General features: G+C 42.4%; 1 protein-coding gene across 2 annotated transcripts in view; it reads left to right on the top strand.

Annotated features, from left to right (window-relative positions):
* The window catches only part of sgl (UDP-glucose 6-dehydrogenase sgl), a 34814-nt gene that overhangs the window by 2602 nt on the left and 13109 nt on the right, over positions 1-19103 (top strand). The window contains exons 2-6 of one of the 2 annotated variants that reach the window (XM_075688985.1): positions 6700-6861; positions 9141-9278; positions 10111-10275; positions 16054-16251; positions 16779-16926. In XM_075688985.1, the coding sequence (XP_075545100.1) occupies positions 6703-6861; positions 9141-9278; positions 10111-10275; positions 16054-16251; positions 16779-16926 (808 nt within the window). In that variant the 5' untranslated portion in view covers positions 6700-6702. Of the gene's footprint in view, positions 1-6678; positions 6862-9140; positions 9279-10110; positions 10276-16053; positions 16252-16778; positions 16927-19103 lie in introns of those variants that run through there. The other variant, XM_075688984.1, reaches the window with a different exon arrangement.

Below are 19103 nucleotides of genomic sequence, written 5' to 3'. Positions count from 1 at the left end.
ACATGTGCTGTTTTGATTTAGAGTTGTGTTCAAACAACATTTTCATCCTGTACAATTAAATTTTTATTCACTGATGCTTACCGTGATGTCATGTAGTGTTCTGTGCATTGCTGAACTTTATCACATGGTTACATTTTTGCCCATAATTAAAGTTCATAGATGTTCATAGACATGTGTTATAGTTTGTTCATGTATATTTATCTAAGGAAAGTGTTTGGTTATCTCAGGAAGGTATGTGATGCTGCTGTGTACTTCCGTGTTTCAAGGTTTTGTTGATGCTTTGCTCGCCACGTGACCAGAGTGCTGGCAGGATTGGGATTGGGTAGTATATGGACATATTCTATGTCCATATACTACACATACAGGCCTTTTGCCTACCTATGCCTGACTTCATAGGTGTGTGTACAACATTTCTCGTACTAGAGTCTAGCTATTTTTGTTCTGGTTTAATCTGTGTGGTGCTGTTTAATTGTTTTCTGTTATCAGGATGAACAAGAATTGTACTATGTCTGCCACTGCTTGCCTTGTGGGGAGTGAAGGCTATTAAAGCTTCTTTAAAGCTTTTTTTTTTTCCTCTCTCCTTACACAGCTATGGATTTAAAAAAAAAAAGTTGATGAACTGCTTTGGCACCACTTAATTCCAACCATTTCACAAAGGCTGTGGCAGACAGCAAATACCGAAATAACTACATAGAAATTATCTGCGAAAGGTGAGGAGTGTTTAGTTAGAGCAGCAAAGGTGTGTTAGAAAGGCTTACATGAAAGACACAGGAGAACAAAGTTGATATTGGCATTGTATGAAACTTATAGCCTAAACTTGTCAGACGGTGCCAAGAAAATTACTTGGTCTTCAGTGTAGTTGGAAAACTAAGCATTTTTATTATACTGATATAATAATTACAGTGATGTTTGTGTTTGTTCTAAGAACTATCAGAAAAGAAATTCTGTTGCAACTATAACAAGATTTTGTGCTCACAGATGCTTTTTTTCACTGAGGCTACCTAAAAAGGTTGCATTTTTTGGTTCGCTTCATCCAAAAAAGAACACAAAATGTCACTATTTGCCTGTCTTGTACAGACTTCTTATTGCATACAGGTGGCATAGTCTGTCCATCTCTCTCTAACAACTCACTTCTATGATTGGGAAGTGCACTTCCAGTAGTAGTACTCATATTTCTTTCCAGGTTGACAGGGCAAGCAACAATGTTGATTGTTTCATTAAATGATAGGTACCAAAAAATGCTGTTGCATTTCTTTAGTAAAAGCAGCCAACTGTAAGTGTAATATCTTTTCTTAAACTTGTTAGAATAAAAACTTGGGCCCCTGTGTAAGAGAACAGGTTCCACCTCACTATGACACACAGCAAAGTAACCCCACTACTTCATTACTTTCTATTAACAAATGCCTGTTCAGCCACTCCTTTAGCGTAAACCGTATTTGCACTATTATTCAATTAAACATATCTGAATATTGCATATCTCCTTCAGGCGCTGTGTTGCGCACAATTGTGCATGCCAAGATGGTGCTTCAAAAGCAAAAGTTCTGATGAAACTGTAGTGCCCTCCCTTGGGCAGCGCCTAGAACCCAGATAGCATGCGGCCGCATAAGAAGAAAATAAAGACAATGCCTGGGCCATGGCACGTGAAGCCACAGCTCGCAGTTCTATTCTGGCATCGATTCAGGTCAGTTGTCACTTTCCTTTGTGTCTTAGGCATAAGCTTACAAGTGATGACCTAGGATGAACACAACAACTGACCCCCCAAACCCTCTACGGAACAGGACTCACGTCCACAGGATTTCTCATTGCTACAGCTTCGCCACCCGCCCTTCTGGCCCTAGAACCCCCAAGTTTGGTTTCGCCAGATCGAGGCGCATTTATGCCTGTACTGCATCACCTCAGAAACAACGCGCTACTATCACGTCGCCTTAGTCCTTCCTTTTGATGTTGCCAGCGAGCTCTTGGACATTCTCTCCGCTCCCACGGGCACTACACCATATCAGCACCTCAAGACCAAGGTGCTGGAGAGGTTCATGCCCTTTTGGAACGCACCAACCTCCAGCAGCTCCTTACCGAGGAGGACCTTGGTGACCAGCGCTCCTCTCAACTGCTGCGGCGGATGCGACAGCTTCTCGGGGAGCGTGACGTCCCCATCCACTCAGCGTTGATTTGAGAGCTTTTTCTCCGATGCCTTTCCCAGCCCATCTGCTTCGTCTTCGCAGCGGCTGGCCACATCATCCTCGACCACCTGGCGGAGCTCGCCGATCAGGTTCATGAGGCGACTTCCCCGTCCATCACTGCTGTCTTACCGCCTACAAATCCGGTGATTTTGCGCCTTGAGGCCCACATTGATAAGCTTGCCGCCTCAATCACCGCACTCCAGATACCCCTCTTCCTCAGGGGACCCATGTGCCTCATCTCAGTCATCATGTTCTTTCGCGCACATGTCAGGATCGGAGTCCCAGTCCTCCCTGTCTCTGCTGGTACCACGGGCGTTTCCGACACCGAGCCACGAAGTGCCCACCTCCTTGTTCGCTGCCAGGAAACGCCCGCTGGGATTACTGACGGCAGTGTGTGGTCTCGCTTGTCGTCCCAGCCGCCTTTTTATGGTAACCGACAAGCTCTCCAGCGTCCTTATAGACACAGGTGTGGAAATCAGCGTGGTTCCCCCGACTAAGGCTCCTCGTTTCAGGTCGTCAGGGCAGTCGTTTCTTGCTGCCAATGCCTCATCTACAGCGGCGTGCGGATTCCAATCTCTCACCCTCGACTACGGCCTTCGCCGCAGTTTTTGATGGATCTTCGTCATCGCAGGTGTGATTCACCTGATCATCTGCTCGGACTTCCTCTCCTACTTCGACTTGGACGTCAGTGTGCAGCATTGTTGCCTCACAGATGGTCTGACTCGTCTATCCATCTTTTGAGACCTGTCCGACCTTGCTTCCATGGGCATCCGCATGCCGATGCCTTCCTCTCCATTCGAAAAGACCTTGGCGGATTTTCTACAGTTAACAAAGCCATGCAACTTCACTCAGCTGCCTAAACGTAGGTTGACACACCACATTGTCACTCGTGGTCCACCAGCAGCTACTTGACCACACCGCTTGTTTGGGGACCGTCTAGCTATTTCCAAATGGGTCTTACAACATGCTGCAACTTAGCATTATATGCCCATCGTCCAGCACGTGTGCTTCTCCGCTGCATCTAGTGCGCAAGCATGATCCCGATGATTGGCGTTCCTGTAGAGACTATCAAACGTTGAATGCCTAATCTGTCCATGACAGCTGTCCGCTGCCTCACATCCAAGGCTTTACATTGTACCTCGACAGCTGCGCCATTTTTAGCAAAGTGGATCTGGTTAAGGCGTACCACCAAATTCCTATCAAACCTGCCGACGTACCTAATACCGTCATCACGACGCCTTTTGGTTTGTTTGAGTACGTGCAGATGTCTTTTGGACTCCACACTTTGGCTCAAACCTTCAAGCGCTTCATCGCTGAGGTCAATTGGGGCCTCCCTACTGTGTTTGCATACCTTGATAATGTCCTCATTGCCGGCCCTATGCCAGAAGATCATGAACACCATCTATGTGCACTGTTCCAATGGCTACAGCACTACGGCCTGGTTGTGAAAGCCTCCAAGTGTGTTTACTGCGCATCTGAGCTCAAGTTTTTGGGCCATCACATATCATCCAAGGGTATACGCCCTCTCCCGTCCCACATCAAGGCCATCCAGGATTATCCCCAGCCTAAAACACTGGGCCTCTTCGATTTCCATAGTTCTGGCAGCCCGCTGGCAGCTAGATGGCAACCAGTCCTGGTTCCAGTCCTGATAGGAAGTCATGTGGGCTGGGATCCCAAGATAACCCGAACCTGCCAGAAGTTTGCAAAATCGAACGCCGGGACAGCTGGCCGAATGTAAACATGCTACCAGCATGGCAGCACCCGGTGAGGCCGGCGCGCGCTCGGCGTAGTCAACCCATTTATGCATTGCCAGCTTGAAAATATATAGTTGCATTCAGGGATATGATCACTTTTGCACAATTTCGCACTACTCGGCACAGTATGTGCACTGGGTCAACCTCACCTTGTGCAGCGCAACAGATGGCCTCCGACGCGTCCGGTGACAAGACACGAAATTGTGAATAAGTGATTGTATCCATGAAAGCTATAGCTCAAACATCCCTGCTCGCAGCGATCACGTCGCTCACCGGCGACATTGATGAGTTGGCGTTGTGTCATCACTTCACAAGACATGAAAAAGCAGGATATTGGGTACGTCTTATACGCAAAACTTTTCGTGCTGACCTACTTGGGCTTCCATTTCAGAAAGCTTGTTGTGGCTGATGGTGCTTCTCATTTTGACCCTAAGGAGCTGGGAACGCTGGTGCATGAAAATGCATGGTGCCTGTGACCAGCGAAAAGTTTCACACGAAAAACAACGTTGGTTGCGATCATGAGAGCATGAGAGGGGGGGGAGGGGGGGCACGAAGATTGTATTGTGGCGAGAAGGGTGGGATGGAGTGAGCCAGATGTCTTTAACACAGTCCAGGAGGCGTTGTAGCAATTCTTGCGGCTGGGCTGGTAGCTGTGTTGATGTAAAGAAGTCCCCGGGGAGACGCAGAGAACTACTATACACCAGCTCTGCTGCTGAGCACTGTAGGTTTGCCCAGAGGATGGCTGAATTTTTGCTGTCAGTGCCATTATGTATTCATGTGGTGGGCTCACTTGTATCAAATATTGACCCATTTGATTAAGCCCTCAAATCAAATGATCATTATTTGATGAGGTCCTCAACTCGAATAGTCACTTTTTTGAAAATATGAATATCTTTCTCATATTATTTGAATACTTCATGCTGTTGACCGTACATGATCAAACATGAAATTCAGGCAAAAATGTTATTTTCATCCCGTTCACAGCAGACACAATGCAATAGAGCTCACTTTGTCGCTCAGTCAGCCAAACTTTTCCAGCTAAACACAATCGCTTGCAATAAAATGTTGCTTAGACATGGCATTTGGTAGTTGGTATTGTATGGTACTACTGATACATCATGCGTCTCATATCTTTGCATTAAATCAAAATGCGTTTTATTGCAATATATCTTATACATAGTGGCATCATCTGCAGTGGCACTTCAAACTAAAGAAAAATTACTTTTATTTTTTTCACTGCTGTCACTGCTGATGGCATACGTGTCTGGTTGGGCACCAACATTACTAGTTTGGTTCTCATAACATTGGTTGCAACAGTATACACAGGCTGCCTCTATAAATTTTATATGATATTGCTAAGACCACGTTTCTCCTAACGGCCCTAAGTTTGTGAACAAGCTGCTTAGGTGGTCCTAATGCTTCCTTTTTCTGCATTTAATAAAGCATTCTTTAGTATGTGCAGTGTATTGACAAAAACATTCTGTTGTGAATACCAGAATGTTAAAATTGTTTGATATTAATGGTGAGGTGACTGTATGTTATTCACGAACTATTAGAAAAATATTAGATATTTGATTTGCTTCTGGCACTATTTGATTCCTGTGCAATTTGGTCTAAAAAACTATTTGCACACCCCTATTGCGCATAGCAGATATCCCTAGATTGTTACCCTTACTTACTTTTTACAAATCATTCCCTTTTTTTGACACATTGATTGAAAAAGCCAGATGATGGCCAGAGAAAATGAAGGGCAACAGTTTAATTTTGAATTTCATGCCTGAACCATAATGCTGATGGTGCCATTGTGATGCCACAAATTTTGCACTATTTCCAATCAGCTGCTATTGTGCAGAGGAACACTTCTCAAATGTAATCAGATTGAGTGCTTGCATAATTTCCATTGCCACACATTTTTTCTCTATTTGTCAGCGATTGCATAGACCTGAGCACATAGCATTAAAATCCATGATATCAACTGGGGATATGGTGTGGCAATTTATATAAATGACAATACTGCTGGATGTCTTTTGGCAGTCAAAGCAGAGAAGGTACATTAAATAAAGAAAGACACTTTCAGAAAGAAAAATGATGTCAAATCAGTACTGAAAAAAAAAGCATAGGTGCTTTTAGGCAACTGCACAGAACAATGGTGCTAATTACTAAGTACGCAAATTTAATAAAATGAGCAAAAAAGGACATGTAAGAAGGCGAGATCACCAGTACATTATTTCAACATATGGCACTTAGGTAATAATAATAGGAAAGAAATCACGCGCTTCATTCCTAAATGACAAGCAACCGCAGACAAGAAAGAGTAGATTAAGTGCTTGTTCGTGACTTCTTTTGGAAGCATGATTTAATCTCTTATGTTTCTGTGAAAAATATAAACTGGTAAGCATTTGTTCTAGCCTGGGGCGCGATGGGGGTATGTTCATGTTTTTCATGAGTACTTCTAGACATGTTAAATTGTAAGTAACTCAAAATTTATTTTAGTTTGGCCATTGACATATAAAGCATCTTGAGACAGAGTAACTTAGTGTTCCTTCAGTATGGTGTCACCAGCCATCTCCAATTTTTACTTCCCTTATTGTTTGACAAGCCTCCAGTTTTGTTAATAAAGAAGTGTACTGCATCATCATCATCATCATCATCATCGGCCTATTTTATGTCCACTGCAGGATGAAGGCCTCTCCCTGTACTTTATCAATCTGGCTTTACTTGATATTGCTCTTCAATGTCCCTTTAACATGTGGGAACATTGTGCGCAGGCAATGGTGGTGAAAAACATATGCTGCATAGGAGCGGGCTATGTTGGGGGTCCCACGTGCAGCGTTATCGCCCACAAGTGCCCTGACATCAAAGTTGTGGTCGCGGACAAGAGCCCCGAGCGCATCAAGCAGTGGAACTCTGATGAGCTGCCTATTTACGAGGTTAGAGAACTTGCATGTTTTGTTAATCTGTCTTTTAATAAACTTTAGTGAAACAAAATGCATGTTTCTTTTTCTTCTATCTGATATTGCAGCTTGTAGAGAACTTTTATACCTTAAGGCCTAGGCACACTTGAATAGCTCTTTGTGATAAGGCTCATTAGTTTCATGATAGCCTTTAAAAGGAGTTCTACATGACATTTTCGGCTTCTGTTTGTTTGTTTCTTCTATGTTAAATGAAGGCACAAATCCTCTATGCCATACGAAATATACTGGAAAGCATCAGAGTACCCTAAATAATTTACCATAGTAGACGCTTTGTAAAACCTACAAGGCCGCTTTTCTGCATTGTGAAAGTTATGCACAATGGCTACACAGTCCATCTTCATTGCAAATGTTAGCTGCAATGTAGCGTCTGCTAATATTTGGCTTCTGGAGAAGCCTGCATATTATGGCCCAGTCCTTTTGTAGCCCCTCCATTGATGCCTTCGCACTCTTTAGATTCCATTATTTCCGCTTGAACTGGCCGTGGTTGCTTAGTGGCTTTGGTGTTGGGCTGCTAACTACGAAGTTGCAAGATTGAATCCTGGCCACGGCAGCTGTATTTCGATGAGGGCAAAATGCAAAAACAGTCATGTACTTGGATTTAGGTGCACATTAAAGAACCCTACGTGGTCAAAATTTCTAGAGTCCCCCACTACGGCACGCCTTATATTCAGATTGTGGTTTTGGCACGTAGAACCCCATAATATAACAATAAATATTTTTGCTTGAATATTGCAAGGTGCTTCTGGAATGTAGCACATGCCTTCACAGAAGCTGTAAATACATGGTGCTATGTTGAAACTAACAAGTGCTACGGTTTCACAGCCATTGTGCAGGAAATCCTGCTGTTCGAGAGACGTGCCTTGAAGTTTTTAAACTCTTAAACCAAGAATGCAAAAGAAAAAAAAAGAACAGCAGCTTGAGCTGAACACCTCAGGGCTGTGGTGTCCACCTCCATCACTCTGTCTGTGTGTTTTTTTCCACGCTTTTGTTTTTAGCAGTGCAAAACGAACAAGCCAAAAAATCCAGTCTTTTGCAACTTGTTAATACTTGTTCCTACAAACTAGTTTTGGTACCCAGGAGGTGGGTGTGTCATGACGTCATCATAAACTGGCTCGCATTGTTCCTGTTATTGCTGCAGCTCACACGAGTGGAGCCAAAAGGCACGCACTTGGCACTTGTTATATGAGCATCATCATCATGCCTAATGTTATTGCTGCACGTCATAAAATTTTTATCTATGTCGTGACATCATGATATTGTTGATGATGCCACGTCCATCGTTTTGAGTCTAACTTTAGTGTTGCATAAAAATATTTTGTGTTTCCTAACATTTAGTACTATTATGAGGGATCTTTTGTTTCATCTAATATAGGACACGAGACATGAAATTCTGACAGTGTGCTTCTCCACATATCTAGTTTGACCCACGCAAGATTGTTAATGTTGCATGAGATGTGGAAATAAGGTTGAGCATATGAGCTGATGCCTCCAACATCACCATTTGTACAAGACTCTCAGCTTCAATAGTTCTGCGAGTATTAGGTCGGCTGTCTCATGCAAGGCAACCTACATGTGTGGGAAAAACTGCTTACACTAGTTTGCATACCCCCTGTTCGCTCCTGGTTTTAAAGGATAATTAAGCCAGTCTTGCTTGAGCAGTTAACTCCTTGTAAATCTTGTGCACCCTGCCTGTCACCACAGTAGCTAACCAGAATGTAATGTAACCGTAATGCTGGCAGAAATAGCTTTTTTCTTCATCATTCTCCTTGCAATGTCTATTACTGTCCTTTATTCAGTATGCATCTACAAGTGTTCTGTTGTTGTCTTGTTGGAATACAAGCCATATGTAGAGTAGTCCCTGTTCCACACTTCACCCTGTTGTGCAAATGTCTTTCTTTAACATAATTTTTTGTTATAGAAAGTGTTTTATGGCTGGCAAACTGCCTCCTCTATTTGGGTTCATCATTAAGATGCAGTTACCACTAGCTAGTGAAACGGAATTATATATATATATATATATATATAGCAAGAAGAAGAGGCTCTTCAATGAATCCCTTAGAGGTTTGCCTGGCAGCACACCTACCATGCAACTAAAGAGGCATCAGAATGCCTGGGATGGCTAAGACTTGCTTAAGTAAGAATTTGGGAGATACTTTTATTTATCTCAGTATTGCATACCTAGAGCAAGACTAATGTCGCCTATACTAACCCATGCAATGTTCTCTTCCACTCAGCCTCACTTGGATGACATTGTCAAAAGCTGTCGTGGACGGAACCTCTTCTTTTCATGCGACATAGACAAGGCTATTCAGGAGGCTGATCTGATCTTCATTTCAGTCAACACGCCAACGAAGAACTATGGGTTTGGAAAGGTGTGCAGCCTTGAACACTTCTTTTTCACTGCTCGCTTGAAGTATAGCCTAAAATTGAAGTGTTACCTTCTCTGATTACAGAGCATGCTCACAGTTATGCAAAATATAACTCTGGAACAAGTGTTAATAAAGCATGAGTGCCACAAAAAAGGTTATATTCATCAAGGCCTACCATATGAATATCCCTGCGTTTTGCTTGGTTCATAACTGCTTCGAGCACAAGCCACATACCTGAGTTCCATTCTCCAGAACTAGAAATCTAGTTTTTCTGGTTCACAAGCATTTTTTGTGCTGTCAAAAGTGCAGAACGTATGGTGCTATTTCCTGTGGCTAATTTTTGAATCCACCTGCACACTGTAATGCTGGTGTTGTGTTGTGTTTGTGTAATGTATGTAATGTATGCACAGTGTGTAATGCTGCGTTTTGCAGCATGATTTCATGGCATGACTAATGCTTAACATGTGATGTAATTCAGATGAGACAGAGGCTCAAAGGAAGATGAAGACTTGGTTGAACGTGATCAGCAAGGACCAAACAAGGGACTCCTCGGTCTGGAACCAACATTTCAACAAGTTCCATTATCAAAACATTGGCTCCAGGCTGAGGTTTCCCTTGTTTGGCCACTGTTGATCCTGGGATGTAATGTAATTTTTTATATTTGTAATGCCCAAACACAGTTCCACATGAAGCAAAACTAAAGCTACATGTTCACCTTTACTTATTTTCATGGAGAGTAGATCCATATTAGAAAAGAACAATGAAATCTTATTTGAGTTAGAACTTAAGAGGCAAGAATTTGCACCGAGTTACAATGAGATCATTTCTGATTCAGGGAAGGGCAGCCGACCTGCAGTATGTGGAGGCTGCTGCCAGGAACATAGCCGAGAAGGCCACTACACCAAAGATTGTTGTTGAGAAAAGCACTGTCCCAGTCAAGGCTGCAGAGAGCATTAGCCGTATCCTCAAGGCCAACATAATGCAGGGAGCTAACTTCCAGGTAAGTCTTAGTAACACACTGTGTTGTTGGAGGTAACTGGTTTCAAAATAAAGATGTACACCCTAAAAGCTGTGTTGCAGGTCTATTGTTTGATTAAAACTCATCAGGCGAGAGTGGCACATTTTATTTCGATGAAAGCTGTATTTTACCTTTGGACTTAAAGGTTTACACTTGCGTTGGTGCAGTGAAACCTCGTTACTACAAACGTCACATCAGATTAACGAACTTTTGTGAAATGCGAAGCACTTAACTATGGGGCTCCATTGACGCAGATACACGTAGCGCCCAGCGATCACAATTTGCTTCCCCCAATGATCTCGTAGTGCTCAGTAACACTTGATCCCAACCTACACTTCAATCGCATGTTTTTCACAACTGAATGGTTGGTGCATTAGCATCTCTTGCTCTCACCTGGTATGGCTTTGCATGGTTCGTTAACGATTCCATTAGCAGTCGTTTGACTTTGGGACCCTCACTTGTATACTACCAACAACCAACTATGTATATTGAATGATAAAGTGAAACTGAAACTGAAAGTTTGATCATCAAAACATTCAATTCTCCATTTTCTGTCAAAAAACAAGCCTCAACTGCTTTTAGCCTTACAAAATTTGGAACACACAAAATTTTCGAATTGCCGTCCAATTCTAATTGCTTCCTTTAGTTCTGAAAACTCCCATTCAGTAAAAAGAAGTATTAAAATTTTTGTTAATAAATTCTATAATTTCAGACACTTGTGCAAAACTCATTCGTGACCAGTTGTTCTGCGACCAGGCAGGAGCAATTCCTGATCAGATTTAATGATTGAACATAAACGCATCGGGGCAATGCTTTGGTGTTTTCAAAAAACAACGGAACTCCAACTCGGGGACTTTTACGAACATTAATGATACAATACTTTTGCCATTACAAAGTGCACATTGATCTTGCTCACATATCTTCCTCCACGCAGCTTTGCACATCAGCAGGAAAGCGAAATATATTCAACCTCTAATTCCAAATTTCATTTGGAAAACATCGCATCACACAACAACTCATCACTTCCTCTTTCAGACTGTGATTACACAAGGAGTGACTTCTCCCCAAGTTGTTTGACACCCACATTTCTGTACATCCAATTGCAATTAGTACACCTGGCTCCGACAATTAACAGCTTATCATGATCCGACTAATGATGTGCCTTTCACTATTAGAGCATGCAATACCTTGTATGAAACCAAGACATCGGGCTTTGCTCAGGGTTGGAGTGGGCTCGCTCTTTCCATGGTGAAAATTCTTTTCCATAAGCAATGAGTATTCATCCATTTCATATTTAATTCTTCTATAACACTAATGCACTTGCCTATTTGTAGACGAAAAAGTCGCATTATAGTTCTAGCAAAACTGAACCAACCAGCCAATTCACTTATCTACCGACCTAACATGATGAATGCCATTTTTCGCGAAATTTTAGGACTTTCAAATTCATCTCGGTACAACCGTATTTGGTCGTTTATAAAGCAGTCACGATTATAAGGTGAGGGTGCAGTTGGGGGACCCAAGAAAAGAAGAACTTAGTAACCACTGTAATATAGCACGATATAGAGTAGCAGACTGATTATTCAGACTTGACGAGGATTGCCAGAAATGCTGAATTACTAACACTGCCAGCACGCAAAATGGCGACCATGAAATATGGGACAAGGGAGCTTCAACTCATGGAGTGGAGGTCATATGCAAATTTTGCCTTTAGGTGTGACTTCATGACATTGCATTATGCTCTGCTGCAAAACCACACCATAAGGCGAAATTCGCACTGCCGTGAAAGCACACCTAAAGGAAAAAATTACAAATAGCACACACTCCACCTTTACTATTCCTCGCATGTAAGGTGGGGGTGACTTCGAGGCTAAGGATTCTGAGAAAAACCTTGGCTTGTATTCGAATAAAAACAATATTTTTTATACTGTAGTAATTTACTCCATCTTAAATAATTTGGTTTTACACATCACAAGAGTTTGCCCCTCACCCTATGCGTGTTCTGTAAAACACTCAATGAAATTAAATATAAAAAGCTACATGTTTCATTCATTTCTCTTGATTTATAAGGTGCTTTTGACAGCCTTTGACATCCCAAAGTATTACAGTTTCTGAGGTCTCATGACTGCCATAAAAACCTTTACCGGTTAATAAAATATTTTCTTGAACATCAAACTGTTATTTACCACTCTAGTGTCTGCAAAGCGTAAGCCAGACCTTCAATTCTTGAGGGTGTGGCCATCCTGAGGGCCAGACCTTCATTTCTATACCTTCAGTCCTGAGGGCTCACTATCGAATATTATTGTTCATATACTTGACTGCCAAGGCCAGCTGATTCAACAGCATCAAGTATGGTATCATGTGCAACATTGTCACACAATCTATGTGAACACCCAAAGTCTTTCGGCGCACCCATCCGCACTGCCTGGAGGGGACACGAGGTGCTCATGTTACCTCTGGCTGAGCAAAAGTCACCATCAGCACAGAAAAATTGTGTTTCCTATATTTCTCTATTAGCCATGCCAATACTTCTACCTGAATTCACAACCCCACTGTTCATGGTGTCACGTTCAAATGCCAACGAAAAAATAAAAAACCCCGACGTTATTTTTTATTCGAACTGATAACATTTACTGAACATCTAAACGACTTTCGGACAAAATTGGAAATTTTTTCCTCCCGTTTACTCACATTTCTCAAAATGCTTTAGTACTCTATCTCCTATATGCTGTATGCATCACTCGTTTGGAGACCAACATTTCCAAGCTCTCGCTTCATTTAGAACTTACCTCCGTACAATCTGCACTTCTACTCACCATCACATATTTCTCTTGATGTGAGTTGAGCACCTATCCAGTCACCTCGCCCATCCTGTCTTGTATTTGTATTGTATTTTTAGCTATGCGCATGTACCAATAGCCCAGCAGCCTGTTTTACTATGATATTAAACATTCTCTTAGAACAGGGTGCCTTCTTTCAATAAAGTAAAATGAACACGTAATACATGGGTAGTTAACAATAGATGAATTATTCAATTTGTACAGTACGAGCAAATCCAATGGATAATATTTTGGGGAGGGGTATCATGGTAAAACACTGTATAGTAGGCGCACAGGGCACCACGAAACTCAGTAAATGTAATGATTCTGACCCCCCCCCCCCCCCGCCCCCCTCTATAGGCACAGTTGTGTAGGGCACATAATTTTTGTGGTGAAAATCTCTTCATTAGTGACTGTTCAAAAGAAAACGGTCTTACACAGCTAGTAGCCAAGCAAGCTATGTTTCTCCAAAAGTCGCATCATGCATTTTTTTCAACGGGAGGCATGTGCGAAATTCCTATTTTTTTCTGCTGCCCTCTTTGAACCCAAATGAGCCAGTCTAGGATGCTCTGAACCGGTTCAAACCTGTATAATTTTTGCTCTGGGGCTGAACCAGAACCAAACCAAGAAGAATCAATCCAGACTGAACCTGAAAAGATTTCGGTTTGGCACCTTGATCTGAACACATCCTTCTTCTGATGGCACGTTTATTCTTCTAAAGGTAATTTTTGAATAAAAGAAAGCTGTGCAGCATAAACTGCCAATTACCTGCAAGCATCAGCAGTCTTGGCTTTGTGTTTGTTCTTTATTAGTTCCTACGTTATTAAAAAGCGATGGACAGGGCTTGGGTATCTAAAGCAGTTCTAGGAGGTGTGCAGGTTTCGAAATTCTCGGAGGACACCTTGCTATTCTGTCTTCTTGGCACTACAGTAAAACCTCATTAATTTGGATTTCCCAGAACAGAAACAAATGTCTGAATTAACCGAATGTCAAATTATCGAGGGTATCAAGGGAACAATGAACAAATGCTTATATCAACACGCTTTTATTTACTGGTAGAATCAGAAATAGTCTTAGACATTGCGCAGAAGCACTGTGGAAGCTGAAATTGTTGTCATCTCGTGACCGACTAGCGCTTTCAGCAGTGAAGGCTTTGTGACTAACTTTGCAGTGTAGCTGTGGTGCAAGACCTGCATCTTCATCGAAGACATGTGCTTCACTTCCATGTGTGTCCAGATTATTTTTTTGCCAGTGAGTTGGTTGCTAACAGATCGTATGTCCTTCACAATGTAACCAGCGGATTTGAGGCCACCATGCAGGCCGTAGTAGAATCTCTCATCCCCAACAGCTACTACCATGCTTGTGACATTGTGTTTGCATTGCGCTTGCATTGCACTGAGTCACAATGAAACTACTGCACGCCTTAACCACTGCTGTTGAAACTGTGGTCACTATCGACAAGATCAAGATCATGGAGGGCGACCATGCAGTTCTGAAGGCATGCAGCCAATGCGCATTGAGTCTGAAACTAGTGGAACTAGTTTGCTGCAACCGCTGTGGACGAAATCATGGTCGCTATTGTCAATTAGTGACGGTGAAGAACACAGTAGCAAAGCTGTGAATCATGAAACTGACTTTGGGGCCAACCTGTGGCCACAAAAGCAAGTGACACTCGAAGCACAACCATAGCCACGAGCGCAATCAACGATTATCGAAATCTGATCTGTGGGCCATGCGCATCGACCTCTATACATGACTAGTTGAAGGTTCCAGTGTAATCGCTGGTGCTCGCATACCTTCCAGAAAATACAACACTTTTGAACGATGCATACAATCTGATTACACAAGGTTTAGTGAGAACATGTGCGACATGCAGAAACAGCGATAACATTCGAGTTAATTCCAAATTGTGCAGGTGCGTCTTGCACTGAGTGATACTAATGTTAAGTTGTTCATGGATGAAACGGAGTCCCCAGAAAAAGGATAAATAAGAATGTGTGTCACTATCAACCCAGTCACAGATGGTGGCTATGCAGTGGCTGAAAGCATGCAGCCAAGGTGCACTAAGTGAAAGCGAAACTACTTCTTACCACAGCAGGCAAAGCTGTGGTCACTGTCGACACAATCATGGATGGTGAGCACACAGTTCTGAAGGCACATGGCTAATGCAGTGTCATGCGGGACATGACACACAAGTATGAAGGCTATTCCAGCATTCCTGTACAGTTTCCACTGATGACTAAGGTGATGCGGATTCCGCTGCCTAGTTTTGGTTGGACACTAGCTCCTCTTTTGCTCTTTTGTGGTGCACTCTGCTACGCTGTGAGACTTGTCCAAATGAACCGGTGTACAGCCAAATACGGCTGAATGATTGAGAGTTTAATACCATTAAATAACGCATGTGTCTGCCGGGACCAGAGAAAAAGTCCTAATTATGCAATTTTCTGAATTAATGATTGTCGAATTAATATGATTTTTCTTTACCTTATTGGCACCATGTACAACCGCTGTCAAACTTAACCCAAACAATAAAAACACATTTATGGTGGCTTAACTTTAGCAAACACAGACTTTAAGAAGCGAGCATTGAATGCTTTGAAAGGAAGACACAACAAGGTATTCTGGCCACGGTGGCCACATTTCGACGAGGGCAAAATGCGAAAACACCCATGTACTTATATTTAGGTGCATGTTAAAGAAGCCCAGGTGGTCCAAATTTCCAGAGTGCCCACTACGGCGTGCCTCATAATGAGAAAGTAGTTTTGGCATGTAAAACCACATAATCTTGCGCAGTAAGGCAGCGCTCGTTCAAGGCACCCCAACTATAAAACTCCAACACATTCGCCATTAGAAGCAAGAAGGTGCTTGAGACATTTTCAGCTTAAGTATGATGGTGATTATACAAGTTAGCAACATGCTAAATGTTTCACTTATTTTGCAGGTTCTTTCAAACCCCGAATTTCTAGCTGAAGGCTCAGCTGTTGCGGACCTACTTCACCCAGACCGCATCCTAATTGGGGGAGAGCAAACACCCGAAGGCCAAGCGGCTATTCAAGAGCTGTGTTCTGTGTACAAGCACTGGATTCCTGAAGACCGTATCATCACCATGAACACCTGGTCGTCAGAGCTTTCCAAACTGGTAAGCCCTGCCTTGGGACTAACTTCCACATTTTCAAATGGACTAGGAAGAATTTGTGCCTGAAATGGTGATATTGTGACATGATTAGTTATGCTTTCTTTACTAATTAGTGTTCGTCCTTTTATAAACAGCTAGCACAGGCCCTGGTGGCTCGGTGGCTGTGGTGCTCTGCTATTGGAATGTAGATCATGCTTCCATTTCCACATACAGTCCAGATAAACTTGGGAGTTCTCCACTACAATGCCTCCCAGAGGCCCTGTGTTGCTTTATGATGTTAAGTTACATTGATCAGTCAGTCAAACAATCAGTCATGAAATGCAGAGCAAGTAAAAGGACAGTGTGCAGGCTCTTATACAATGATGCTTTTGTTTCCTTGAAGTTATCTGCTTATTGTCTTTCGGAAGAAATGTGCTCTAATAAGTGGTTTTCATCTTCAATTACTTCTCTCCACCTTGCGGGTTTCCGCAGAACTACTACGTCAAGTGGTTTTTATAGCTTGCTAGAGTTGTTTGATCTTGCCTTTGCAGGCTGCAAATGCTTTTCTAGCCCAGAGGATTTCTAGCATCAATGCGGTCTCTGCAATCTGTGAGTCAACTGGAGCTGACGTATCTGAAGTGGCACATGCCATTGGAAGTGACAGCAGAATTGGCACAAGGTTTCTACAAGCCAGTGTTGGTAAGTCGAATGTGCTGTTTTGTTGTGCGAGCTCCAAGTGAACATATAGCATTTTTTAATATTTCTTTTTTTTTTCACATGCAGTGAGCCACCGTTGCATGTCAAAATTCGGAAGTACTTCAGTGAACTCGGCTATCATATTTGCTCAAGTGGCTGCGAGTGCTCAGCAGCTAGCATTTCATGTTGCACACACAGTAAAACCACGTTAAATTGAATTTCACGAGACTGAAAGAAATGTCTGAATAAACCAAATATTGAATTATTGAATGTTTCAGGCAAACAATAAACAAGTGCTTACTAGTACATTAACTTGCTTTTATCAACTCGAGAGATCTGCAACCCTCATTTCTACTTTGCATTAAATCAGCACAGAAGCTGTAATTCTTGTTGTCTTGTAAGTGATAAAAACTTGCAGTGACAAGGGCCTCGCAAGTTTCCTCACAGTGCCGCAGTGGTGCAGGACATGCATTTTCGTCTGAGTGGACATGCTTTTCACTACCACATCTGGGCTATTTTGTTGCCTGTAAGCTTGTCAGCAACTGATCGTTTATCACAATGTCACTCACCGGTTTGACGCCAACACATAAGCCACAGTAGGATCATTTTCTATCCACAGTGGCTTTTGTTAGGTTAGTGACATCGCGCATGCTTTGCACCGAGTCAAAATTAAACCACTTCTTGCTGCAACCACTGCAGATGAATGTGGTCGGTATTGATGCGGTCATGGATAGCAACCACACAGTTCTGAAGGCATGCAGCCAACATGGTAGGCAGTGTAATGCGTGGCGGTAAACGCAAGACTAAAAAGGCACAAAGTGCTTCTTTTGTTTCCATACAGTTTCTGCTGATGGCTGTAGCTATGAGTAATTTGCCACTTCGTTTCAGTTGGACGCTAGCACCACTTTGTAGCACACAGCATGCTCTAAGAGCCCAAATTAACTGGTGTACAACCAAACACGTCCAAATCAATGAGATTTTGGTGCCATTAAATAATGTATTTGCTTGCCTAGACTAGAAGACAAATATGATTTTCTTAATTGGGATTTAATTAATGAAATTTTAGTGTAACTACTTATTGTGGCCTGGTCTTGAAAGAAGGCATATACAGTCAAACCTTGTTATAACAAAATAATAGATGTAACAAAGTAGGTGAAATTCCCCTTGAAATCACCATAGAGATTCTTTGTGCAGTACATGCAGTAATTGATATAACAAAGTAATTATGGTTCCCCCTTCAAATTCATTTTAATGAGGTTTTACTGTGTTAACCTTCCATAAGAGTTGTCCCAAGAATTTCCAGCTACAACCAGTAAGAAGTGGCCGATGTAACTCATCATATGTCACTTTTCAACATGCTGCCTTCTATTGACCATGCACTTGGCCCTGTGATTTTCTGCTACTTGACTTCCCGGAGGGGAAGGGGGAGGTGGGGGGGGGGGCACTTTCTAAAAAGAGGGTCACGGCTTGTATGATGCTGTCACCACTGGAAAAGTGAACACCAGAGAGTTTCTGCTTCATCTTGACAAATTTATATTCTGATGAGGCGAGAATCAGGGAGTATAGCAAGTGGTGAAGCACTGAAAAGCCACTGCAATAGATGGGAGACATTACAGCAGCAGCACAGTGTGAAGATGTGCTTAGTTGAGAATGACCCCTTTCTAAAGCATACCATGTCATTTAGCTTTGATGACGTTCTGCAGGCAATGAATTGAGCCAACAGTATTATTCAGTGATGGTCTCCCCCAAATGAAAAACATCCGGAACAGACTCAAAATTCGAAAGGACGGAAGCTATCACTTTCTCTGCTGATGGAACATACCAGGCTTTATTTATTATTTGCTTCTTTGCAGTAGAAAGGAATAATGTTTAATAGTTTTGACTGCCATTGGCTTTCAGGATGAAAGCAATGCATCCACATTTCATCAGTGGTCATGTACCGTTAAAAGAAGTTTACAAAATCTGCTCAGAACATCTCCACATTGTCTCTGGACCTTGTGCACTGCATATGCTTTTGCTCATGAGTGAGCAATGAATATCTTTGTTGATGACATGCTGGATTGTGATTTTCAATGTTTCTGTCAGCTCCACAATCCTCCAAATGTTGAGCCAGCAATCTGACAACGCATGATGTCACACATAGATGTTTTCTTACATGCTGATTTATGCTGGCCTGCCAC

The sequence above is a fragment of the Dermacentor variabilis genome, chromosome 4 (assembly GCF_050947875.1).
Source record: "Dermacentor variabilis isolate Ectoservices chromosome 4, ASM5094787v1, whole genome shotgun sequence".
Lineage (NCBI taxonomy): Eukaryota > Metazoa > Arthropoda > Arachnida > Ixodida > Ixodidae > Dermacentor > Dermacentor variabilis.
Note: the sequence above shows the minus strand (reverse complement) of the source record. Positions and strands in the feature narration are given on the sequence as shown.